The sequence below is a fragment of the Pantherophis guttatus genome, chromosome 13, assembly GCF_059756535.1.
Source record: "Pantherophis guttatus breed Tessera chromosome 13, ASM5975653v1, whole genome shotgun sequence".
Taxonomy (NCBI): Eukaryota; Metazoa; Chordata; class Lepidosauria; order Squamata; family Colubridae; genus Pantherophis; species Pantherophis guttatus.
The window spans coordinates 25,552,740-25,577,704 of NC_142075.1; the positions used below are offsets into that span (position 1 = coordinate 25,552,740).

The 24,965-nt window shown below is 58.4% G+C and overlaps 3 protein-coding genes across 9 annotated transcripts in view; 1 reads left to right on the top strand and 2 right to left on the bottom strand.

Moving 5' to 3' along the window:
• Positions 1–1,554: 1,554 nt before the first annotated feature.
• On the bottom strand, positions 1,555–15,709 carry TBC1D2B (TBC1 domain family member 2B). Of its 3 annotated transcripts, none has more exons than XM_034409307.3 (13): positions 15,577–15,709; positions 12,094–12,247; positions 10,165–10,330; positions 8,052–8,212; positions 7,355–7,572; positions 6,174–6,554; positions 5,568–5,678; positions 5,059–5,252; positions 4,220–4,717; positions 3,281–3,398; positions 2,884–3,069; positions 2,655–2,776; positions 1,555–2,062 (listed from the first exon to the last, which is right to left on the bottom strand). In XM_034409307.3, exons 1-13 carry the CDS (start codon positions 15,667–15,669, stop codon positions 1,867–1,869), a joined length of 2,598 nt encoding a protein of 865 aa, XP_034265198.2. In that variant the 5' UTR covers positions 15,670–15,709; the 3' UTR covers positions 1,555–1,866. The 3 variants fall into 3 exon arrangements, with proteins under 3 accessions (XP_034265198.2, XP_034265201.3, XP_034265200.2); XM_034409310.3 differs by lacking the exon at positions 15,577–15,709 and adding an exon at positions 13,266–13,662; XM_034409309.3 differs by lacking the exon at positions 15,577–15,709 and adding an exon at positions 12,523–13,255.
• Positions 13,783–24,092, bottom strand: FAM81A (family with sequence similarity 81 member A). 4 transcript variants are annotated; one of them, XM_034409354.3, is made up of 9 exons: positions 23,222–24,092; positions 21,793–21,862; positions 21,303–21,576; positions 20,550–20,668; positions 19,537–19,666; positions 17,936–18,042; positions 17,563–17,698; positions 17,000–17,185; positions 13,783–16,732 (listed from the first exon to the last, which is right to left on the bottom strand). In XM_034409354.3, the coding sequence occupies exons 2-9, from the start codon at positions 21,837–21,839 to the stop codon at positions 16,673–16,675; spliced, it is 1,059 nt and encodes a 352-aa protein (XP_034265245.2). In that variant the 5' UTR covers positions 21,840–21,862; positions 23,222–24,092; the 3' UTR covers positions 13,783–16,672. The 4 variants fall into 4 exon arrangements, with proteins under 4 accessions (XP_034265245.2, XP_087734123.1, XP_034265243.2 ...); XM_087877997.1 differs by having other exon boundaries at positions 13,783–16,799; positions 23,222–24,047; XM_034409352.3 differs by having other exon boundaries at positions 13,783–16,799; positions 16,990–17,185; positions 23,222–24,047.
• MYO1E (myosin IE) overlaps positions 23,827–24,965 on the top strand; it is a 35,191-nt gene continuing 34,052 nt past the window's right edge. The window contains exon 1 of one of the 2 annotated variants that reach the window (XM_087877995.1): positions 23,827–24,231. In XM_087877995.1, coding sequence (XP_087734121.1) covers positions 24,229–24,231 — 3 coding nt within the window. In that variant the 5' untranslated portion in view covers positions 23,827–24,228. The remainder of the gene's footprint in view (positions 24,232–24,965) is intronic. The other variant, XM_087877996.1, reaches the window with a different exon arrangement.

Sequence of the window (24,965 nt, forward strand, 5' to 3'; positions counted from 1 at the left end):
GCGCAAACAGAAACGGCAGCAGGTGGTCATGTGCATTTATTTACTAGGATTGGTGAGACAAAACCAAGATCAAAAGCCTTTAAAAATCAAAGACAGGAAATGGTCTGTTTTCAAGAGGTTGCAAAATTTGGCAAATGAACTCAGGAGCCCCGACTACACTCGTCCTATGTGGAAGAGAAGCTCTACCCCACCCCCCTTCTGGAGCCTGTGCCTGGGGTTCCACCGGCTGTGAGCCCTGCGATGTTCGCAGGATACGGGACCTCTACTTGCGACCCCACCTCCAGAGGGGAGGGGCCTGTGTGTGTGTGTGTGTGTGTGTGTGTGTGTGTGTGTGTGTGTGTGGTTCTAGGGCCTCCAGCAAGAAAGGCAGAAAAATCGACGATCTCGGTGAAGCTTGTGCAAACTGCAAAAGTAGGGGTGGGTGGGTGGGTTACATTCTGCTTGAATAGACACCATGCATAAAATACTTTGCGTATATAGTACAGAGCAGAGTTTGGGGTTCTTTATAAAAAGGGAAGGAAAACCTGATAGCAGGAATTGGAAATCCGGTGTTCCTCAATCTTGGCAGCTTGAAGATGGGTGGACATCAGCTCCCTGAACTCCCCAGCCAGCAGAGCAATTCCGGGGGTTGGCGTCCACCCATCTTCAAGCTACCCCGGGGCTGCGTGTTGGGGTGCACGTGCGGCTGCCCATCTCCCTTTCTTGGTCTCTCCAATGCTGACAGTCTGGGAGGCCTCTGGATGATGAAGACGTCCAGCCGTTGGGCTCCACTGCAAGGAACGCAGGGGGAGGAACCCTTGCGTTACACGACTTGGGGCACCCCACGTAGCCCCCCCCCCACCCCCGAGGAAGCCCACTGAGGACACGAACATTGATCCAGGGAGCCAAGTCAGCCAAAACCCGCCAGGGAGGATTCACCCTCCTCCTCTGCCACCCTGTTATAGCCTAGGATTCAAGGTATTCAGATACCCACACCCGATCTGGATTCTCTCTTTCCCAAACCGACACTGGGCTGTGGGGCGCCTTCTTTGCCCCCAAAGTGGCTTGGGTCTGGCCTGAGCAGACATGTCCTGGCTGTGAGGAGGCAGAGCTCCTGGCCCCTTGGGCTCCCAATCTCTTCCCCGAGGAAGATCTCCGGGGTGGAGGGGGTATTGAAGAACAAAAGCTGTAGGGAAGGAAGGCAGGAAGCCAGAGTGGAATGACTGGATTCTTCGGGGATGAACTGTCCCCCGGCTCCCCAACAGGAACTTTGCTGGGGTTTGCCACCCCCTCTGCTGTCTGTGGAACAACAGGCTCTCACCGCGAGGACCAGGGAGGCTGGTGCCGGAGAGATCCAGCCGGGCGTGGATGGGGCTGGCCATCTGCAGAGAGGTATGGCACTTCCGAGAGCCCCAGGCCAGGGAAAGGAGCACCTTCTTGGTTTCCAACAGAGACGGGGACCCGAGCCCAGAAGGGAGATGGCAGCCATCCGGAAACCCTGGTGCTGCCCCAGGTGGGAAGACCGAGCGGTGGCCCCGTGGAATGTCTCTGAAGGCGCACAAAGCTACCAGCACCTGATGAAGCACTGTGACTTGGTTCATTTGTTTAAGATGATGAGGAAACTGTCTCCAAAATGGCACAATTTAAAGAATTTGGCATAAAATGACGGGCCTTTCAGTATTGTGTCAGACGCTTTGAAAGGGAGGAAAACACTCACAGCTCAGCTGCACAACTGAAAGGAAATCTGAAGTGCTGGGTACATGGAACGATGACCTGAGCAGGAACCGCCTCTCTTGTGAAACGCTGGATTTGGGAATCTGCCCTCGAATCCCCACGAGGTTCTGCGCTGTGGAAGAAGCTCCCCCGAAGGGATCCCCCAAGGTCCCTTCAGCCGTCTTCCTCGTCCTCGCTGATTAGGTCCCTTTTCTCTGGGTGGGTCTCCCGTTCGCGCAGGAAGTCCTCGCGCATGGCCTCCAGCTCCAGCAGCTCCAGGCGCACCTTCTCCAGGTGGAAGGCCCTCCGGTTCCTTATCTGGCGCAGGGGGAAGGGGTTGAGGTCCCTGAAGGCGATGCCCATCAGCTTCCTGGAGGAGGAGGAAGAGGAAGAGGAGAAGCACCAGATAGGCCCCAAAGAGCCTGTAGTACAGTGGACTAAAGCAGTTATTAACACCAGCTGCTTGCAATTACTGCAAGTTCGAATCTCACCAAGGCTCAAGGTTGACTCAGCCTTCCATCCTTTCTAAGGTAGGTAAAATGAGGACCCAGATTGTGGGGGCAATAAGCTGACTTTGTATAAATATACAAAAGTATGAAGGCTATTGCTTAACGCACTGTAAGCCGCCCTGAGTCTCCGGAGAAGGGCGGCATATAAATTAAAGCAAAAAATAAAATAAAATTGTGGGCCATGCAAAAGAGCCGACTCAAATGTATCCTGTGGAACTTTTGGTTAAAGCAACTGGTCCCGGCAGCTGGAAGCCCTGATCAAAAGCTCCGGCAACAGAAAGTGGGCTGGGTTTCAGCAAACTTTTTTTGCCCTTAATCTCTTCCTGGAACCCCATCAAGTTTTTGAAGGAGGCCAGGCTCAAAACCTGTTTACCGCTTGCCTTGTTTTACTCCGTTTTTCTTTCCTCCCATAGAAGATAAAACCAGAAGCTCCTTCTAATAACACATCCTCACCTGGCATCCAGGACTGTGCGAGTGAAAGACCGCAGGTACTTGAAGATGGACGTCGAGTCCTGGAGCTTTAAGATCTCCTCCTCTTTGTACTTGAAGAGAGCCAAAGCAAACCGGAAGATCACCTGAGCATCCAAGAAGCTTTGGGTCACAAAAGAGAGCGAGAGGCACGGAGGGCTCCCCTCCCAACTCCAGAAGATCCCCGGGGAATCCAACTAGCGGGAGAAGATACCTTTGGTCCCTCGTAGAGAAAGGAATCCCATATTTTGAAGAGGAGGTCGCTGACCACGCTGTCCACGAAGACAACCAAGAACCAGTTGAAGGTGATGAGTGAGAAGTCCACCCGGTGCTGCTCGAAGTGGGCGTGCAGCCGGGGCAGCTTCTCGTTCATCAGATCCTTGAAGACACGTTGGTCCACCTGGAAGAGGAGGAAGGCAGCTGGAGAGGGGCTTTCAGAAGCCCTGAAGGCCTCCCTCCCTCCCTCCCTCCCCCCTCCTGCCGCCTGGCCAATTCATCTCCAAGGCTCTCTCCAGATTTTTCGGGGGGGACCCCTTTTTCTCCAACTTGGGAACCCCCCCCCAACCAGCTTTACGGCCTCCAACTCCAGCGAGGGTTCTTTCCACACATACCTGAGAGCCAAGCAGTGTTTTCGTGTAATAGTCCCGGGGCATGAAGACCTCCACGATGGTCACAAGACACCAGAAGGCGTCTTCCTGCTCCAGGTAGAGGAGAGCGATGGCCGCCAGTCTGGAAAAGAGGCCACATCAGAAGTGCTGCTGCCCACACAGAGTCAACAGACCCCAGAGAAAGGCTTCAAAAAGGAGAGAAGGAAAAGATGGCCTTGTGCTCCTCCCTCCCTCCCCACTTCAAACGAAACGCTCTTCACCGCATCAGGTCAGCCTTTCCAGGCAGGAAACACGACCAAATGAGCTACTCCTACTTTATTGTAAGGCGACATTAGCAGAATTTTGCAGATCTGAAGATGCAATTCTCCCTCCCCGCCTTTACAGCCTGAGAAACTAGGGAGGGTCCCTCCTGAGCCTCTTGATGGACCCTCTGGGCAGCTATGGGGCTCCTCACCCATGGCTGCGTCTCTTCATCTCCAAGGGTCACTAACAACACCATAAACCTAGCTGCCTTCACAGGGCCAGGAGGTAGAAGCCAGAACCAGTTTCCAGAAGAAACAGCAGCTATTTCATTTCTCCCTAGGACCTATAAAGCAGGCTATGAAGCATGGAGGGCCACCATAAAGGGCCTCCTGGCGCAGAGCCAGACAAGCAAGCCACGCCTGCTCTCTCACACAGGCCCACTTGGCCCTGGAGGACCAGCAGCTGAGGGGCACGGGTCTTCCTCTCCTGGGAAGGGGAAACACAGAGGGGGATCCATTCCTCAACAGCCTGCCACCCACCTTGCAAACGAATCTAAGCGTGGACTTTGGAGATGGAAGGAAGCACGAGGGAGGAGCTTGGGTGGGACGGACAGAAACGTGGACAGGTCGTCCGGACCCCATTCGTGGGACCAGCGTCCTCTCTGCTTCTTGGCCTGGCTGGCCTGGAAGGGCTGCCTACCTGTTGAGCCCCTGGCAATAGCCGACGTCCGGGTTCCGCCACGAAAAAGCCAGCAAGACGTTGCGCAGCTTCTGGATGCCCTCGGAGGTGGGCGAGGAGTAATGCTTGTTGTTGGGCAGGGTCCGCAGGAGGTCCAGCTCAATCTGCTTGGAGGCCGGGTTCTGCTTCTTCAGCGCGTTCTGCAGCAGGCTCTGGAAGTAGTCTGAGTCGCTTCTCTCCTTGAACTTCTTCACGTGAAGGCCAACGCACCACTTCCAGATCTGGCAGCGGTGCTCATGGGGGACCCCGGCCCGGACAAGGTTCTTCAACTCCACTGTCCGGACCATCTCCCTGTTCACGCTGGCAGCCAGGAAGTTCTCCCACTTCACGCCCGTGGACATCTCCTGGTGCTCCGTGAGGGACAAGGACTTCAGGTCCAGGGCTCGCACCTTCGCCACCAGCCTCTCCTCCTCCTCCTCGTCCTCCGGGACCGTCTGGAACCCATACAGATCGTACTCACTGGGAAGGAGAGGGAGCCGGTCACTTGCCGGAACCGCCAGAGGCAGAAAAACCTTCCAGGAAAGTCACGCAAGCCACCGTTGGCGTCCAGGTCAGAAAATGCACCAGCCTCGTCCACCTCGGATAATGCTGGGCAGAATTCCAATCCTTTGGCTGCACCAAGCTAGACGTGGGTCAGCTCGACCAATGGGGGAAAGGGCGCTGCTGCCAGCTCGAGGAGTACCCAGGATCCATGCCCGAGAGTAGCCAGCAGCCATTCTGACTCATACTAAAAGCCGGGATATGGCTTGGGCCCACGTCTCCCTCCCTGAGCCACTCCCGCAGGTCGGACTGAGGCTTACCTGACCATGTGGGGCTTGAAGTAAGCTTGTTCGGGCTGCTCACCGCTGTCCACCTTCAGGGCGTCTTCCAAGAGCCGGGCCACCAGGTCGCTGTTGGGGTTTGGCTCCTCTGAGCACACCGGCATCTTCCTCTCCTGCAGCAGAACCAGGTACCTGCTCTCCACCTGGCACATCCGGGCTTCCAGGCTGGTGTGCTGTGTGGGGGGCACCGAGAGAGGGGCTGAGGCAGGCAGCAGCGCCAGGTAGCCCGAAAGCCAAGGGAAGACCCCGTCCCAGCCCTGCCCCCCAACCCCAGCAATGTTGCAGCCCCTAAACCACCATAGAGAGCAGCACGAACTGTGGTCAGTCAGCCTCTGCGGGGGAGGGGCAGAAAAACTGGTCAGCTTGGGAAGCGAAGCGCTGGGTCTCTGTCCCCTAGAATGGGGCACCTGTCAGTGACTCTGACCCCCTCGAGGGGAGGGGAGCTGAAAATGGGGAAGGTTTGACGATGGGCTGCCCCTTTAGCTGACCTTTGCCAACAGCGCCTTCTCCCTGTTCTCAGCATTCCTCCGTAAAGCAGAAAGTTCCAGGATCTCCTTGTTTAGAAACTTGTTCTGGGTTTTGTAGCCCTGCAGGCTGTCCTGTCAACAAGAGTGGGGCATTTGGAGAGGAGAGGAGGAGGGGGCAGCTGGTTCTGCCTCCCGGGAAGGGGGCAAGGGGGCTTTGCAAAGGGTTTGGCCTCCTGGCCTTGGCTGCGAAGCCCAATCCGACTCTGCCTGATGTGCAGCTCAGTACCTTTATGAGCAGCCAGTAAACACTGTGGTGTAACGTGGGAACGCAGCCACCTGTGGCTTGTCTAAGAAATTGTGCTTTATAAAACCACAACTGCACAACGCAAGACCCCAAATATTCCCATCTCTCTTGCTCAAGGCCTTCCTTCTGCTTCCAGAAAGTGGCCAAACCAGCAGGCTGCAGCCGCTTCAGCCAGCCCCCCATTTCCTCGCCATTGCCCTCTTCCCTCTGACTGGCCCACACTGCAAAGAAGCTTTCCTCCTCATCCAGGGCGTCCTCCAGATGGGCTGGTGGGCTAAGACCCCGAGCCACCCAGGCCCCGAGGAGGCGAGCGGGGCCCTTACCTTCAGCTTGTTGAGCTCCTGCTGCTCCTTGCTGATGGGGGGGGAGGCGTCGGCCGATCCACTTTGCCAGGAGGATTCACACTCGCTCAGCTCCCTGGAGAGCTTCATGATCACCTCGTCCTTCGCCTGGATTGTCTCCATCAGCATGTCCAGCTGCTCGCCCAGCTCCCCCACCGTGGACTTCAGGCCAGCCACCTCCTGCTGCAAGTGCTCCTTCTCCAGGTTCAGCTTCTCCAGCTGATGGTTGAGACCCAAAATCTGGTGGTCTTTCTGGTGAAGAAGCTCCAAGTGGCCCTTGGTGCTCCCGTCGCAGAGGGGTCCCGCTAGATACCGGTCGTACTGGGAGGACCGGACCGTCTGCTGCAGGAGCCGCACCAGTTCCTGGGAGGAAGCGAGAAGGCTGATGAGGAAGATTAACCGGCAGGCCGTTTCGGAAACTGGGGGGCGGAGGGGGGGCCATTCGCAGAAGCCACCGTGCTGCAATGGACCTGGCCTGAGTCCCCTCACCCAGGACCCACATGCCTGGCCCCCCTCCCCCTGGCAGGGAAGCACCTCCTGTGTCAACCCCAAATGCTCCCTCAGTTCCCAGAGAGGGACGAGGGAAGAAAAGGCGTCTCATTAAACTGAGGGGCCGCTAGCCCTTCCAGGGCTGCCAAGCCTGGAACCACCTGCCACACGTTTCCTCCAAAGCATTTGACAGCTGCTGCTGCTTGTTTAAAGAGAGAGCCGGGTGGCCTTGTGGTTGAGGCGCCAGAGTAGGAGTGGTCAGAACAAGGTTCTAGTCCTCACTGTGGGAACTAGCTCCAGAGGCTCCTGGGGCCGCCCTCTTTCCCTCCCTCTCAGCTCCGGCCAGCGTCAAGTTCTGCGACCAATGCCGGTGAAGCCAATCGCTTCTCGCACTCTGCACCGAACGTAGGGAGGGAGGGCGTGTGGAAACAAGCAGGGCCTCAGCCAGGTGGGCCAAATGCAATGGAGAAGGCGCCTCTGCCGCCCCATAGGAAGGGCTTTCCTGCCCCTTGGGCCCTGGGTGCAAATGAGGAAGGCAGGGAGAGTGAGCAAGCCAGGGGCTTCCTGGAGGGAAACAGGGCCCGGATGACGGGTGAGCGGATGAGCCTCCGATCCAGACGCCATCATGTCCTTCCCCACCATAGCAGGTAGCCAAAGCCTTCACACCTGCCTACCTTCTGGCTGGCCAGCTCCGTCTTCAGCTGCTCCAGGTTCTCCTGCTGACTCTGCAACTTCAGCTGCGCCTCTCCGGCTGGCCGGCCTCCATTCCACTCCAGAGGAGAGGCCTCCAGGCTGCCTTGGCCTTTGCTGGAAGCCATGGGGTCCTTCAGGGGACGCCTGGCCTTTTGCGGGAGGCGGCCAAAATCAAAGGGGAAGGTTGAGCCGGTCCCACCTGCAGCATGGGGGGCAGAGGGCAGAAGGTTGGCCAGCAATACAGAGAGCCCCTGGCCAAATTCAGAGAGCCCTGAGCACTCAACCTCTCCAAGGAGAAGCCTCCTCTCCATTCTCATTTCCAGATTCCTCCAAATTGTCAAACAAACTTAGCAGCAGCTGTGAGAGAAGCCGCGATAGTAAACCAGGCATCGAAGTTAACACCCAGCTGCTGTTGTGAGCCCTGACCCCAAACCTCCCAGGAGTAGGACGCTCTCCAATGCAGTAGCCAAGATGAACTGGGGTGGGGGTGGGGGTTCAGCCACTGTCTCCCCTTCCAGCTCCCAGCTCAGGGGGAGCAAAGATTCTTGCGGTGCTCAGAAGTCAACCTGGGATCTTGCCACCCTTAGGGACCTCCGCTCACAAAGGGGGGCAAAGTGTCCCCCCAAAGTCTGCAAAGCCAGAATGATTCTGCAAAAGCAGAAAATGAGGGAGTGGCACCTTTGCTGGACTCAGCTGCCAGCCTTCGCTTTTCTTCTTGAGCCGCTGACTCCTGCAGGTCTTTGGGGGTGGGGTCCAGCATTTCCCATTCTTCTGTGTAAAACACACTCCTGCGGTTTTCGCCACTTCCTTTCCCGGTTCTTAAGGAAGACACAGAATTCCTGCAAAGTACAGATGTTCGAAATGGTTGGGAGGGCAGAGAAAAGCTGGCTGAACTCACAAAGCTGCAAAAGCCAAGAACCCAACGACTTCTCTGAGGGCCTTAAAGCAGGACCAACACACACACACACACACACACACACACACACACACACACACACACCATCAGAGGCTGTCCTTGGGCGCCCAGGACAGGAGAGCTCCGTTTTCCCTCCATCACAACCAGCGGTGAAATCCGGCCATATCTATCCGGCTCACACGAACCGGTAGCGCCGGTGGCGGTAGGTTACGCCCACCCGGCAGGATGTGATTACCCTCTGGGCATGTGCAGAAGAGGCACGTGTGCATAGTGCACTCCCGTTCCCGAACCGGTAGCAAAGCTATTTCACCACTGATCACAACCCTGTTCTCTCTGGAACTGCCTGTGGAAAGACGCCCACGGTCCTCAGTCCTGCTGCTCTTCCTTCCCAACAACCAAATACCAGAACCTCTGGACTTCCCTGCTGGTCACCCTCCTGCCTCTTTGAGCTAAAACGTAAACAGCAGGCAGGAAATGGTGCTAGCCTGGCCCTCCGATGGCCGCCTGTGGTCAAGCTTGAGCCACTAGGCTACTGGCCTTCTGCAGTGCCAAATCTCCACTTCCCACCAGTACGGCTGGGGAAGAGAATAAGCCAAGACAGGGACCCTGATGAAAGGAGGGCTTTTAAAAAGACCAGTGCTGGCTCTGACCAGCCCTGCTGTGCGCAAAAGCAGTCCTATGTCAGTCACCCTGAGAAATCACCCCCTTCCTCAAGGAAGCCCCGGAAGCCGAAGGGCTTTTTAAAACCAAACTAGCATGTCCGTATTTCTCTGTTCAAGGTAGAATTCTCCAGCCCCCCCCCCCTCTCTCCTTCCAAGGAGAAAGCAGTTCAACACGTCTGCCCCAAACCACTAGGAATGCCCGGTTGCAGAATCCAGCCTCTGTCTACCCCACAGAAGGGTGCACTGCCGGGCAGGCTGTGAGAAGGATCAGCAAAACAGGGAAGCTCGTGGCAGGCAGATGCTCAACAGGGAAAGTACAAGAAGGCATTCTTTGGGGGGCAGCAAATGCTTCTCCCTCTGCGGTTGCTGTCCATTTGCCGGGCGCCTGCAGCTCCTGTAGCCACAAACAGCTGGGCTGCTTGTCCAGACAGCAGCTCAGGCAGCCCCGGGTGCAGGGCTTGGGCTTCTGAGGAACAAGGAGGAACTTGGTCTCACCCGGGAAGCAGAATCTGACTCACACACATTTGCCAACTGTTGTGCCAAGAGCTCCTGGTCCACCTGGGGCCACAAGGGCCCGATCCTTTCTCACCTCCTCCCAGGCCACCTTGAAGGCTACCTCCCTTGCCAAATGCCAGGCAGCAGGGACACCAGTTGTGCTCTCTAGCATCTGGCACGGCAGTGGGCAGCCTCTGCGGAGCAGGGAGGCCCCTGCTTGCCCCAGACCAGGTGGAGAGCCAATGGGGTTTGGGGAGGGGAAGGGAACCTCTGTCAAAGTGGCTGGATTTGAGGGTTGCCATTTCAGAGGCTTTCGATGGCTAAGAGCTCAAATGGGAGCAGTTCGCCTGCCAGAGACCCCTGGCATCCATTCCATGTTTATTTTTTTTAAGAAAACACCAAAAGGTCATTTTGCCACCACATTTTCAAAGTCTGGTTTAGTGGTGGCCCTTCCTCATCGCCCTCCTTCTGGATGGCAGATTCTGCTGCCCAATGAGGCACTTTGAGTATGACAGCATAACAGAACCGTCTTTGCGCTTCACAGAACTTCTCTAGGGGTGTGAGTTCAGAACGCGCTGCATCACCTGGGGGATTTGCCACTTCCAAAGTCTGCTTGCTTGCCTCAGCGCCGCCAGCCTTAAGTCCAAACGGACCCTCCGAAAAGAAAAGCGCATTCATGGCTGAGTAAGCTCTCTCGCCGGCCCCCACCAGGACTCACCTGATGTCAGTGCCCAGCTGCCTCAAGGAGAAGTTGATGGGGCCGGGATGGCCTGGGGCAGGCAGGCAGGCGGCTTGCTCCCCCACCAGCTCCGTGGGGGCGATCTCGACGGCGAGGACGTGGCGGGCTTTCTCCGCCGAAGCATTTGTGGGCAGCACCGTGCAATCTGAAGAACAGCAACCCCACGAGTTATCTGCCAACCGACTTCCACCTCGAGGCTTACAGGAAACAGTCCCAAGAGGCCCGGGTGTCACAACGGAGGCCTCGTGGGAAACTATCGAGCCTGCTGATCCCCTTGGCTCTTCAAGGACCCTCGCAGGAAATGCATGCATCAGCTGCCACGGCCACACTTCCTCTCTGCTCTAAGCTCCTAGCAGGAGCAGTGCTGGCAGCGCACGCCCAGCTGGGCAAACCCCTTCCTGCTCAGCGGACGAGCCCATAACCACGCTGCTACCTATCCCATGCAACGGCCGATGCCTTCTGTCCTGGAGAACAGCATGGCCACTACCAGGGTTCCTCTCTGGGTTGGTGGGAGCGCTTTGCCCGTCCCTCCAAGACTTTCCCCAACCTGTCTGCCCGCAGAGCAACCATCCCAGAGAAGCTGGTGGGAGGACTTGAAATGGTTTCCTGTAACTTTGCATAGGCTTCCCCGGAGGAAACCGCAGCCAGTGAGAAGGGCAGGCCCAGCTTTTGCGCTGCAGCTCTGTGGAGGAAGGAGACGGGCTGTTTATGGCTCTTCTGGGGACCACGTCTGTTAAGCTGCGTTGGCTCCTTGAGGACGGAAAGTGCAAGGCAACCCCTCCCCACTTTAGCCGGCCCCTCTTTTCTTCATCGCCACCATTCCTGAGCTGCAGGAACGGCCCTTGGGGGCAGGGGTGGGTTTCAAAACCCATAGCTACCAGTTCACTTGTGGGCATGCACACGCGCAGAAGTGTCTGGATGGGTGGGCGGAGCCTCCCGCTGCCACCGCTACCGGTTTGCCCAATCCGGGGCGAACCGGTAGCAACCCGCCACTGTTTGGGGGGCACCGACAACAGGCGGCAGAGACAGACACACACACACACAGACACTCTATCACCCTCACAAAAGCTCAAACAGCCGTCTAATCAGAGCAACCCAGCAAATGCCGACTGCACAATGGTTCCCTTACCCATAAGGGTGCCGTATGTTATATTTACTGCCCACCTCTTTAAAAACATGGCTGTTAAAAAGGGGGAAGCCATGAATGACATTATTGTTGCAACTGGATATTCAACAAAATATATGCACGTATACATACCCTCCCTTGTTTGTATGTTTCAAAAAAATTCAACATTTGGCAAAAAAATTCAGTTAAAAATCCAACATAACCCAAAATAAAACAAAAAGCTGGCTGTTTGAGTGTATTTGTTGATGTGTATGTGTGTATACACATGCACACAGACACACACACACAGGCATACATACATACACCACAATTTGCAACATTAAAGATAATATATGTTGCAGTAAGTAAGTTTTAAATAAATGTTTGCTGTTGTAGAGAAAAACAAAGAAAAACTAATCACCAAATCAAGGAAACAGCTTCTTGTGACCCACGGGGGAAAAATGTGCTAAGGCAGTTTTCACAGAGCCTTGTTTGGCTTGTGGACAGTTCTGTGAACAATCACTGGCTGGGAATCCTGGGAGTTGTAGTCCCAGCACAACCTCAATGTGAGGAAGGCCTTCAGGTGAGGAAGACCAGCAGGGGTCCCTGGGCTAAGGCCGACATGTGGCGCCTGGCCCTGCGTGACAGGAGCCTTTTCTCCCTCACATCCGGCCCCCGAACATGGACCACGAAGCCGGCATGGAAACAACCCGCCACCACGTGGAAGTCGTCGCAGCCCTGATCTCATCTGCCGAGCCATTTCCTGCACCGTCCAGGGTCCCCGGAAGAGATGTGTCACTTACCGGGACTGTCCTTGGCCACCAGCCCCCTGGAGCACCCGGCAGGGGTGGGCGACGTCCGGCTGTAGCGCTTGGCAGTGTCGAGGCTATGGCAATACTCCCACCTCTTTTGCTGGAGCTCCTGCAGCCAGTACATCATGTCCTGGTGTGTGGCGGCCTGTGGTGAAGAGAAGCCGGCAGCCCGGAGGGTTACAGACCTCGAGGAGGAGGAAGAGTGGATCAGAGCAAGCTGAGAGGAGGCTTCCCAATCCGCTCGATAAACACAGACTGCCCAGGAGGGCAATCATCGCCTGGGTTGGTAGAGTGGGGGAGCCTTGGAGGCCATCTAGTCTGACCCAGGACAGAATCCTTCTATTACTGCATGGGCCAACCGCTCAGCTATTGTGCCACAGCACGAGGAGCGGAGATTTGTGTCCCCTGTTTGACACCTACCAGTCTTTTTGTGTTCTGTACCGGGGACTTCAACAAAAGAGTTTTGCTCCAGGAATGGAGTCCAAGTCTCTCTCAGAGGCCTGTATTGATCTTGCCATTTCCCACAACTGGCATTTTGGCTGTGGCCTGCATGACCTCTGGGACTGCTGCTGCAAGTCCCTCCTGAGAGCTGCAGGCAGGTGTTGAGGCCTCCTGAGATGGGGAATCCTTCTAAATGGGGAGAGGGGGGGAGGGTTCGACTTGGAGCCCTTTTCGCCTTCCATCAGCCACGGGCCCCCTTCGGATCAGCTGAGCAGGAGACCTGGGCCTGGGTCACCAGAGACGGCTGTGCAAAGCCATCTGGAGAGACCTCCCAAAACATCTGGCGGGGCTCCTCACGCGGGGACGAGGAGGAGGAGGAGGGAAGGGAACATCCCAGCAACCAACCCGGGGTCTCCATCCTCGCTCAGCCAGCCAGCCAGCCCCTCTCAAAGGGAGGGAGCCAGCCGTGGCCTCGGCCTGCGATGCTGAAGGAAGACCCGGGAGGAAGGCCAGAGGGGGGCCCGGGCCCCTTCGCCCCCACGGCAGCCTAGTGGACCTCCACCCACCTGGCCGGAGAGGAGCTGCCGAACCAACGCAGCTCAGCCCCACCCGGGGAGGCCCGAAGACCCCGGGGCTTCCAGCCACCGGCCCTTCCCAGCGCGGGCCCCGGAGAGGAGTGCCTGGGCGGCCCCCACCCCCTCCCCTCCCCCCCGGCTGCTCACCCGCAGGACGGCCACGTCGCCGCCGGGGCCGTGCACTTCGAAGGCGGTGCCGGGCGCGCCGTCGTCCTGGCGCCGCTCCTCCTCGGCCGGCTGCGGCGCGGGGCCTGAGGCCGGGGCCGGGGCGGGCGCGGGCGCGTCGTGGAGGCGGAAGGCGGCGTGGGCGAGCTCCAGGCGGCCCAGCGGCTGCGCCTCCCGCGGGCCCTTGTAGTAGCAGAGCGCGCAGCGCCGCGCGTCGAAGGCGAACCAGCGGCTGCGGAAAGCCCGCAACGGGCCCTTCCCGGAGAGCTTCTGCAGGTAGCCGCAAAGCCGCGGGGCGCCCACCGCAGCCCCGGCCGCCGCCTCCTCCTCCGCCGGCATCCCGCCCGCCCGCCACCGCCGCTCCGCCCGCGGAGCCCTTCCGGCGCGGCCCCGCGAGGAGGAGCCGCCGAGCGCCCCGCCACGCCGCCGGCCTCTGCATGCGCTCAGGGGCGCCCTCGCCTCGGAGAAGCCCCCGCGGGGCGCAAGAATGGCGGCAGCGGCCGTGAAACGTTCACTTTTATTCAGAGTTGAAAAAATTCTTCAGACAAAGAGCGCAAAGCAAAGGCCACGGCCGGAAATCCGCGGGCAGTTCGTACACGGGCAGCACGAAGGTTTACAGGAAACTATAAAGGCCGCTATCTATGCCCCCCTCCCCAATATTTCCTTTTCGCTATTAAAAAATTTACACCATCAAGCAATTGTTGAGCCCTTGTATATAAAAGGTTGGCGGGCTTCTTGCCAATCTTGTGTATCTGCTAACTAGCCAAAAATTGCAGAAATATAGACATATATTTTGCTCTCAAAAAGACATTTAGGAAATACCTAGAGAAATTTACCCATCGTGATTATTGTGGATGAATTCAGATTTTTTTTTAAAAATTGCCTTTCCAGGTGAGACCAAGAATGATTGGGCACGGTGCCCAGCTTAGCCTGCCAGCCGCCGCCTCAGCCAGACAGTCCCTTGAGCAAGGCAGAAGAGAAGCTGCCCAAGGATTCCTGCAAAGTTCCAGCCTCAGCTAGGGCTGAGCCCAGCCACACCATCTGCTTCCCAGACTGGCAGCAGGAGGAAGGCAGGGGTGCCCACCTTCTCATCATAGATGAGACCCTCCTGGAGATTGGCATGCCCTGGAAAGGCCAGAATGCAATACTATTCCTCCCACCCCCTCAAGAGTGGTGCCCTCCTGTATGCTGGCTGGGAATTGGGGGATCTGGGAAGTCCCAGCAGGCTGCCCCAAGGCTGACCGAACCCCAGCTTTCCCTCCCCATCCCTGCATCCATTCCTGGATGACCATTTCCCCCTCCCAAGCAATGCCAGAGAAAGGGAGACTCGCTGGCCAGAGGGCTGCCCAGGCTGTCAGTGCCGGGTGATTCAGGACGGGGCAGGCGCAGGCTCTCCCAGTGCCAGATGTGGGGCAGGGAGGGTTGCCAGGACAGCTGGCCAAGTGGGGGTAAGGAGGATATTCTGCTCGGTCCACCTTTGGTCGCCGTCCTCCATGGGCAATCAGTGTGCATAAGGAAGGGGCTCTTGGGGGCCAGCCAGGGCTGCCAAAGGTGAGCCACAGTGTTTGCATAGATTCATAGCCATTGTATCGGAGCCAGGGCCTCCTAGACAAAACTCAATTCAACTAGCATGCTTGAATGTAAGAAGATGTCCAGAACCCCAGGGGCCTCCCCGATTAGAGCTCGCTGCGGCCCCTGTAATGCAGGAAACGGATGGAATCCAAGCTAAGCATTTCACTTTTAGGGAAAGGGCTAAACTTCCATTTCTTCAAGGCCCCCACCCCAGGTAAACGTTTGGGGAAGGGGCTGAAATGTCACTGACTGGATCGGGTTTTGGTGCCGACTTTCCATTACAATATTCTACATTTTACCAACTTATCTCATTTCTGCATGAGGTTAACATTCTGAGGAAAAACATTGCAAGGTTCTCCGCTGTAAGATGTTATAAAACCAAAATGTTATCTGACAAAACATGAACTGAGAAAGAGGTGTAAGGGAGAGAAGAGAGTGATTTTGTGAAAATGCCATTTTGCTTAAAGATTTGTACAAAAAACACCTGAGCTGCAGGTGAAGGCAGAACAAAGATGTTCCTATAGAACATCCACCCCCCCACCCCCGACAAGCTTCCTCTGGGGGAGCTCCACGCCTCACGGCATTGGAAGGAAAAACTCTCCATCTGCCTTCCCTTCCGGGGTCTCGGTCAGCGGGAGTCCAAAGGGCCTAAGCGGGCTGGGCGAGAGCCTGGGGGTTTCAACACAGGAGAGGCTTTAGCCTCTGGAGGGGCTCCCAGTACCTGTTGCTGGCAGGATCCTTGAAGAGGAGGGCAGATGGCCCTCTGGGACAGCGTAGAGGAGGAGACTCTCGGCCCCGGAGACACAGAGGGCATGGTCACACTCTGGCTGGGGCAGGGGAGGCTGCCTTCGGTGGAGCCAGGCTTGCAACCAGCAAGGAATGGGGGCCCCGGGCATGCAGGGAGGCCTTGGCCACACCTGCAACCCTGGTCCTGCTTGGGAAGTGACCAGTGTCCTCCTGCCACTGAGCTGGGCCCCGGCTGCAGTGGGAATATGTTGGCAGTGATCAGCTGAGATGGCCGGGCATAGGAGGAGGGTGATGCTGGCCGGGCTGGCAAGAGAGCTGCAGGGAAGCCAGAAGCTCTGGAGCCAGAGGCACGAGTTCTTCAGAGGGCAGCTGGGCTGGAAATTAGCCACCGTCCTGACACGCAGGTGTATTCAGAAGCGTCAAAAAGTGGGGAAATTGGGGAGAAGCGGCAGGGAGAGACACTGAGCAAGAATGGAGTTGACAGGCTGTGTGGAAGTGCAAGCAGGCGACGGCCACAGGCTCTCCAAGGAGACCTCCTTGGACCTTCTCCTGAGGCCAGGTGTTGGGGTGAAAGCTGAAGAAGGAGTCTGGCGCGGAGAACAGCAAATATCTGGCCCAGAGGAGGCTGCAGTGGGTGGCACATCCCTGCCTGGCTGGCACCCGCTTGCCACTTGCAAACTGCCTCAGTCCTGCTCAAGGGGAGCAAGCTGAATTCTGGAGTCTCTTCCATTGGCTCAGGTGGCTGGATCTTTTGGCACATCGACATTTATGGCAGTAGGAGGCATCGCCTCGATTGGAGGAAGCACAATTCCAAAGTCTAGGGAGGCAGCTGAGATCCAGAAGAGCCCCCCAGCCATCATCCTGTCTGGTTCCCCTTGTGAAGGGCAGGTTTGTCTGGCCACGCCTGGCGTCTCTTATTTACAGTAAATGACCCGCAGCCACTTGGCCCAGATGGCAAGCGTCCGTCCCTCTGGACCAAAGGGGTGGGGGTTTGCTCCCTGGCCAGGACTTGCAAGCTGCTCCTCACTTCAGCTGCTGGATCTGCTTCTGCAGCTCCTCCTTGTCCAGTTTCATTTTCGATTCCAGGACCTGCTGCAGGGATCCGATGCTCTCGTAGATGGTGCTGAGTCCTGGTGGGGGAGGAATGGGGAGAGCTGGGCCACCCTTTTCCCAGAGGAGCCCCGGCAGAAACCAGCCCTGTCCAGCAGGGAGGGAGGGAGGGGGGGAGGAAGGAAGGAAGGAAGGAAGGAAGAAACCACATCCAATGGGAGATGCCCTGGCAATGTAACTTGGGAGGGGGAGCTTGTCCCACTACCCTCTACTGCCCCACCACAAGAGTCCTGCCGGGACACCTGTTGCTAGCTAGGTGTCCCCCAGGTCGCCTTACCAGCGCTAACCTCTGCCTTGACTTCCTTGATGTCCTCAGTGAAATCAGACTGGAGTTTGCTGAGCTGGACGCTCATCCTGTCCTCAGCCTGGCTCGCTTCCTGTTCCTGGGCTGAACATTTCTGTCCGGCTTCCATTTTCTGCAGCTTCCCATGGATCTCGCTTAGCTGCATCTCCAGGGCCCTGCTGTCCAATTCCTGTGGCCAGATCAGTGAGAGAAACAGCCATCTTCCACCTGCCCCATTTTGAGGGTCTTCTGAGCCCTGGAAGCACCTGCCTCCCCTGGGCAGAGGGGGGCTTATTCTCCGCATGGGAAACGGTTTCTTCCCAGCAGCTCCAAGGAGAACCTCAACTCAGGGGGCATCAAGGAGCGGAGTTAGTCAACCAAAGAAGATGTGTATATGTTTTGGTCTACAGAGTGAGGCCTTCCCCATAAACCTTGGTTAAAACAAACCAAGGCCTGGTGCTGAGTGAAGCCACTTTGCAGCCTGGCTGTTTGCCGGCACAATTGAGCTCTTCCTATCACTACAGGGGTGGGGATGCTTTTCAGGGACCCTCAAGACCAGAGACGTACACTCTTCTCCTTGATGCCAAGGAAAAGGTGGTCTATCTTCTCCAGGAACTTCTTCTCGAAGCGCTCCTGCTCCTGCTCCATCTGGCTGCGGGCAGAGGAGATCTGGCCGGTGAGGTGGTCGATGGCGTCCTGCAGCCTGGTGGGGCAGAAACAACTCAGCCACCCCCCAAACAAAGGCAGCAAGAGGGGCTCAGGCCCTTCTCACAGTTAAGATGGAACTCTTGGGCAGGTGGGAAACGGCTCTGAGTGGACGGCATTTCCTTCCCAGATACACCTTTCAGGGCACTTCAAGGGCAGTACGATGTAGCCCTGCTACAATGGGTGGGGGAAACTGTGTGAGCCCCCCAGGCTGGATCCTTGCGTGGGCACCTACTTGGCCTCCAGAAGATGGAGCTGCTGGGTGCTCTCTTTGTAGGCCAGCTTGAGCTTCGCATCTTGTTGCATCACGGATTGCTCGATTCTGCTCAGAAGGTGGGAAATCTGGCAGAGAGGGAGAGGCAAATTCCGGCTTCTTCCACACAGAACTCCAGTTTACAAAGAAGTTGACCACTCTCAGCTGGCTGAGCCTGACCCAAACTAGGGGAGAAAACCCTAGACGCCCCAACCGCCTGTCCATGGTTGCCATTTCTCCAAGCTGTTTTGGAAAGGATTGCTTTTCAAGCAATCCACTTTGTGGGACTGTTTGCATGGAGATGATGGGGCCATGGCTCCGTTTCTGAGCAAACCCTCTGCCTGCAAAACAAAGGGCATTTTCCTCGAGCTACCAACTCCAGGTCCCATGAACCCCAGCCAGGATGGAGAGGCTTCTCCTATGCCCACCGCAGTGGTGCATCAACCCCTCTTGCTCGCTCTCTGCTAGAGCCCCAGAAGGAGAGGGAAGCATGGTCTGTCCCCCTCCCCAACTCGCCCAGGGCTTCTCTCTGCAGAGGCTGGCCCAGAGGGATGGGGAATCCAGGAGAAGCATCGCTCAGGGTAACCCCCACCGAATCTGAACTGGGAAGATTCCAAAAATAGATACTAGGAACGCCCTCCGATCTTCATCAGAGATTTGACAGCCTTTTTCCTGGCAAGGGGAGGCCACAGATGGGCAAATCGGAGGGGCTGGAGCGGCATGGGAACCCCTTCCCCACTGGCTCATGCGGACCAGGAGCTGCTGACAAATACGGGGAGGAAATGATTTCACACATTCCTCTGGAGCGATGCCCCCATTTCTCCCGGTGGTGAGGGGGCTTCAGCAGGCCAACACAGCTGGCAGGAGCCATCTTGCGAGAGGTGTGGAGGAGGGTGCCACGGCCTTTCCCTGACCGACTGCCAACCCAGAATGGACCCAGGCGGCTCCTGAGCTCTGCCTTCTTTATCCAAAACGCCAACCAGCCCCCTCCTTTGCTCAGTTAGCAAGCTAAATAAACCCATGCCCCCCCCCATGTTCACAATCTTTTTATGCAGTAATAACAATAGCACAGCCGTGCAGCTATTGCGTCTCCCATGGCAACCGAAGCCATCTCAGAACCAAAGCTTTCCTCCCAGAGAGGACTCGGCCAACAGAGAGATTTGCAGGAGCCATGCAAAGGATTCTGAACTGGGCCCAGAAATGCACTGAAGCTGATTCAACCTTCCTTCATTGAGTTTCTGCTTCAACCCTCCTGGCTCCTCTAGAGTCAAGGAAGGAAGCTTCCCACCCCCCCATGCCAGCGGACTAGGAGGTGGTGGGATGAGAGCCAGCCCCCCCCCACGGCCCCCCCAGACCAGAACCAGTTCCAGACGAAAAAGGCTGCAGCAGTTCTGCTCCTGTTTCTGGGACTGTGGATGTAACTTCTGGGCAACTTCAGCCTGAGGCGCCTCTGGGCAGGCGATTCGTGACCCTGATGGGCTGTTGGCGGCCTGGTTGAATGGCTGCCAATCTCCCTGGTGCTTCCACGGACAATGCTGACCCTGGAGAGAGGAGGGGGCGACCCGTCGTTTCAAGCCCCTTACCTGTATTTCTGTTTCTTTGATTTTGGACTCCAGGATCAATTTTGTCGCTTGCTGCTCTTTACTGAGGCTCTGAAGTCTCTCGTAGGTGACTTTATGCTCCGCGGAGACTCTGGCCAGCCCTGCGTCACACCTGGGATGGACAGAAGGGAGAGTGGCTGCCGGAAAGGGCCGAGGAGGAGCCAGCCAGACTCCGCTCCTCCCTTCGGCTGACTATAAGGACTTTAGCTTCATCAAGCAGATGTGCTCCTGCTGTGCTTCCTCCCAAGTAAGGCAGGAGAGAAACAGGGAAGAGAGTCCAGAGAGCAACAGGTCCAGGTTTGGGGCTTTAGGGGAAAGGCTGAGTCAGGGAGATCTTGGCAGCAACTGAGCAAAATGACATCAGGTTACGAAGAAGTCGACTCACCTTAGACTGAAAGCCGAGGGGGGAGGGGGGTGTCAGCAAAGTGCTTCCATAAATAAGTTCCCCAGTCCACATGGCAGGTCCCACATAGTTCGGGGAGGGGAAGGCCCCAGAGCAGACTTGGTGGGGAAGGAAGAGTTTGGAGCCAGCGGAAACCCCCCTCCCGCCAGACCCCCTCACCACACACACTTGCCAGGGAGGCATGCCAAAGAAATAGCTGGTGTGAACTGATAGGAGCCATGAGCATGGAAGGAGTGCCAGAGACACCTCAGAAGGACGATGGCAGAGTCAAAAATACATTCTTTGCTCAGACTCTCTTGAATTTAGTTTGCAACTGACGGCCAGAAGAAGCTGCTCTGTGTCTGTGACTTTTGCCCTGGGCCCCAGGCCGGCTGCCCCCAACTCTGGGGCCCCAGGCTGCTCACAGAGGCTCTGATCCTCTGCACACCTTCTCGACCTCATAGCCTATCAACAGGGTTAGGACTGCGGCTCCCAAAATCCCCTGCCTTCTTCCCCAGCTCCTCCTCATTCTCAGAAATGGCCTTCTTGCATCCCACCAAGAGTCTTCTCCCCTGGAGACGGGGGCCCTGCTTTGAGCCTTGGGGAGTCTCACCTGGAAACCCGTCCACGAAGGTCCCCCAGTCCCGACAGCTGCCGCATCTCCAGGCTCTTCAAGGTGGAGTTTGTTCCGTAACTCAGGTTATCCCTGACCCGGATTTGCTCCTGCAGAGCCTGACAAGTGCAGGAAATGTGAGAATGAACCCCCACACAGCCTTTGGAATGGGGAAGGGCAACGGGGAGCTGCTGGTGCTTCCTGCCTCCATAGGCCCCGCTGCATATCCCAGGGCTGCCTCCAAAAAGGGATGGAAGGAAAACTGCAAATAGAACAGCATGGCCAGGAGCAGGCTACCTCTCAATCCCAGCTATGAGGGGAAAGAAAAGGAGGGGGGGAGGCCTGGCTCAGCAGAAGCAGCTACTAGCATGCAAGGTCTCTCCACTCCCAGCCAGCTGTTTCCTCTAGTGCAAGCAACGTTTCTCAACCTGGGGGAATTTCGGAAGCCCTCAGGTCTTAAAGCTGCTCAGGGGGAGGAATCCTGCTCCAAAGGAACCTCACTCAATGTGGGTGAGGACAGAAAAGGGAAGGTGGCCCTTGCGATCCTGGGATGACGTGGTTGGGCGAGATGTGGCTGTTCCGTGGTGGACAGCTGAGCGAGCAGCCGTCGTCTCAAGCAGCTACTCCTTTTCTCCAAGCAAGCGTCCCTTAGTGGGAGCCCCGTGACCCGGAGCGGCTCTCCTGGGTGTCCAAGGATGACCTTGCCTCCGCCCGGCCGGGGAGCCTCAGAGCCTTCGAGGAGCCACCACTGACCTCGATGTCCCGGTTCAGCTGCCGGACGATGGCGGTGATGTTGCGGATGTGCTCCTCCAGCAGCTGCCTGGCCAGCCGGTCCCCACCGCCCTTGTTCTGCATCCTGTGCAGCGTGGAGACAATGTCCTCCTTGATGCGGAAGGCGTGCTCCACCAGGGCCGCCGTGGTCTTCTCATGGCTGAGGATTCGGTCCTCCAGCTGATCCATCAGGCGGGCGGAGCCCAGGGGAACCGCCGTCAGGGCCTGGCTGTGCAGTGGGAAGTTCCGGATGCGCCTGAAGGGGAGAGCAGCTGTGGGGCGGCAGCAGCAGCAGCGGGACCCGACCCGCTCTCTTAGAGAGCAGCTGCCCCCAGAAGCCCCCAAGAGCAGCCCAGCCCAGCCAGGCAGGGTTCCTGGCTCCTCTCATCTCAATCCCCACTTGAGACTGGCCAGAACCCCCCAGAACCTCTGTTCTCCCCCTCCCTCCCCTTCCTTGGGGGTCTCAGGGTACCTTTCGGTTGGGCCAAGGGTGGAGAAGTTTGGGCTCCTCTGGGCCATCTTCTCTTTGCAGGGATCTACGCCTGTTGGGGAAAGAGAGCCTGTGAAGGGGGCCAGGGGGGCTCCGGCCTTCCTAGCCCATCCTGAGTCTCGGCCACCAGGCTGAAGGCTGGGAGTGGGCAACACCAGTCAGAGGTTGGTGGGAAAAAGCAGGGCACAAAGGAATATTCCTGAGCCAAGTGAAATGATGAAAGACCTTCTGAGCTGCTGGGACTGGGGAAATTACAAGTCCAGCGCAGAGGGGGGTTCCTAGGGTGCCCTTTTGGCCCCTGAGGGCCACTAGTGCTTCCTCTGTTCTTGCTGCTTTCCTGATTGCTCTTTTGGGGCGCATCTATTAAAGCAGCAGCGCTTAATTAATGGCGCTGATGGGCCAGTTGTTAAAATGCCCCCATGAAAGGCTTGTCTGGAGGGGTTGCTTGGAGTGAGGCTTCACAGGCTCTTTCTAAAGCAAAGCAGGACAGAAGGGGCGCATCGCAATAACCCAGGAGGGGCTCCACGGCAACCACACACAGCGGTCCTTGGCAACACCTCCATCTGAGAGTGCCCCCATTGCCTGCCAGCCTGCCAGTCCAGAATGGCTGAGGTTCTTCCGGCCGGGCTGTCTCCCATTTGGCTGACCCAGCACAGCAGGCAGGATGGACAGTCTCCTCACCTGCTCTGGGGAGGCAGCAAAGCCAACCCTCAAGGATAAACCTGGGCTCCAGAAAAGTCCCTCCCAGGCTCAGCTTGGGGTGTCCCAAAGGCCCCCAAGTGGGATTCAAGCAGATCAAACCTGTGGGTGGCAGACTGCAAGAGTCTTCCTAGTTACGGGGGTGGGTGGGGATATCTTCCCTCAAGCATTAAGATGTGCATTTCTAGCCTGAAAAGGCGACTCTGTATGAACCCCCTCCCCCTTTGCAACAACCAACAAGCTGAAAAGGGAGAAATTGTCTGAAAGTGCCAAATTCCAGAACTCCCTTCTTCAGCCCACCCACCCCCAGCCTCCTCCTGATTCCCAACCTCTGCTTCTCCAGGGACCTGCACTGGGCTGATGCTGCTGTGAAGACCTCCCCTCCCCTCCCATTTTAGGGCCAGTAATGCAGAAAGAAGGTGGGCCTTTCCTTCTCCCCAGGAAGATCTCCCCCTCCCCTCCAAGGCAGCTCAGCAACTCACAGCACCATATGCCACATCTGCATCCACAGCCCCACATGATGCTCTTCCCAACACCTCAAACTTGAGTGCCCAGAGGGAAAGGCATCACCGGAGGAAGGGGGGCTGCTTCGTCTCTGCCCATCTCCAGAGCAAACGCTTCCCCCCTTCTGGGCTGATAGGGCCGGAATAGCCTCGGGTGCCCCCATTTCCAGACCGAGGGAAGAAAGCGCTGTGCCCGAACCCCTTCTTACCTGTGGGCAGCAGGGCAGGGCTGCCCCGGACCTTTGCCTAAGCATCAGGCGGCCTCCTTTGCCCTCTTCCAGATGGGCAGGAATGGCAAAGCCGCCCCCGAGGCTGGCATGGCCGTCGGGCTGGGGCTGCGCGGCAGAGGCGCACCTGCCCTCTCGCCTCTTTGCGGGTGGGGCCTCTGCCCGCGTCCGGGAGGGAGGGAGGGAGGGAGGGAGGGAGGAGCAAAGTGCTGCGAGCGGTTGCCAGGACGCTGTCGCTATGGCAACCTCCATCTCATCCTCCCCCAAGCGAGCCCCTGCTGGCGGGAGAGGAGAGGAGAGGAGGCGCTTCTGGAGCGGGCGCGAGCGGAGCCAGGAGCCCCCAAAGAGCTGCCCAGGGAGCAAGAGGAGAGAGGAAGGGCCGCGACCACTGAAGGACTCGGCTGCTCCCCCTCCCCGCCAGGAAAGCCCCGAGCAAGTCCGGCGGCGGACAGGAGCTCCCCGCCGGGGCGGTGAAAGAAGAGGGGCGGCACCGCGGCTCCCGAGGACTTCTGGGGCCCGCCGGGGATCGGCCGGCTCTTTCGCCCGTGACCGCCAGGGGCCGCTGCCGCCCGCCGTCCCGTCCCGTCCCGTCCCGGTCTGTAGCCCGCTCAGCCGGGGGGGGGGGGTGGACGGCGGGTGGGCGCTGCCCTTCCACTGCGGCGGCCGGACGGGCACCCACGCCGCGAAGTCGGCAGCGCTGCTCCGGCCTCCGCTGGGTCGTGCCCTTCGCCCGTCCCCGAGCCGCCCGGCCCACCTGGCAAGGCCGTTGCGGGGCTCGGGCGGGGAGGCGCGGGCCGAGCTGCCTTGTATGGGCAGAGGGGCCGGGCGGGCCGGGCAGCGGGAGGAGCGCGGCGCGGAGCCGCCCTCTGGGCCCGGCTCCAAGGGCCGGCGAGGGGCGGCTCCAGTCCGACTCCCTGCATGGCGCGACTGCTCCGCCGAGCTCTCCTGCAGCTGCGCCCTGAGCCCGACGGACCCGGCGCCGCTCGGCCATGGTGAGGGGGGACCGGGGGGCGGCGGGACGAGAAGCGCGCGTTCGGCCCCGCCGCCGGAGATGTGGAGACGCGGCCCCGTCCGCCCCTCCCGCCGCCTGGCGGGGCTCGGCCCCGGGGGGACAAAGCTTCCCGATTTGCGAGCCGCAAACTTCCGAGGGCTCCGTCCGTCCCCGTAGCGCGGAGGGGGAGGGGGGAGCGCGGCCCGGTTCTCCCGCAGACGTTGCGCCCGGGAAGGGCTCCGACGCGCTTGGCCGAAGGGCGGCAGCTCCAGGGCCGGTGGGCAGAAGGGCGATGGCCGGCGGGAGGGGGAGGCGAGGGGCACCGCCGACCATAGGCCGGGGTGGGTGGGGGGACCTGCAGCGAGGTTGAGCTGTGGCTGCTGCCCCCTCCCGCCTTTCCCTCGGCCGGGCTCCCGGGGCGGCTGTGCTGGCATGGTTGGTGCTGCTGGCGGGGTCCCTGCTTCCCCTGGGCGGGCGGGGAGGACGCCCTGGTAAAGGGCCTCGCCTGCTGCCAGCAGGGCTCCTCGGTGGGTGATGCTCCCTTCCAGGCTCTGAGGGGCTTCGCTCCAGAGTGGGAGTGACAGAGCAGGGCACGGGCACCCAGGAACTCCCCTGTCCGTGTTGTTGGGCATTTGGCTTCCCCAAATGGAAGCGCCTGAGCCCCAAAGTGGGCAGGTAGGATCCCCCTGGGCAAAATAGAGGCAGGTGCGGAGCCCTGCTTGAACAACAGTGAGT

Coding starts and splice junctions, on each gene's coding strand:
- TBC1D2B (XM_034409310.3), bottom strand. CDS start 13,622: ATGCCGGCGGAGGAGGAGGCGGCGGCCGGGGCTGCGGTGGGCGCCCCG. Junction 4,718..5,058: donor TTCAAGCCCCACATGGTCAG/GTAAGCCTCAGT, acceptor TCTCCTTCCCAG/TGAGTACGATCTGTATGGGT. Junction 2,777..2,883: donor TTCTCTACGAGGGACCAAAG/GTATCTTCTCCC, acceptor TTGGATGCTCAG/GTGATCTTCCGGTTTGCTTT.
- FAM81A (XM_034409352.3), bottom strand. CDS start 21,839: ATGGCCCAGAGGAGCCCAAACTTCTCCACCCTTGGCCCAACCGAAAG. Junction 17,186..17,562: donor TTGGCATCAAGGAGAAGAGT/GTACGTCTCTGG, acceptor ATCTGGCCACAG/GAATTGGACAGCAGGGCCCT. Junction 16,800..16,989: donor CAAGGCAGAGGTTAGCGCTG/GTAAGGCGACCT, acceptor CCTGCTGGACAG/GGCTGGTTTCTGCCGGGGCT.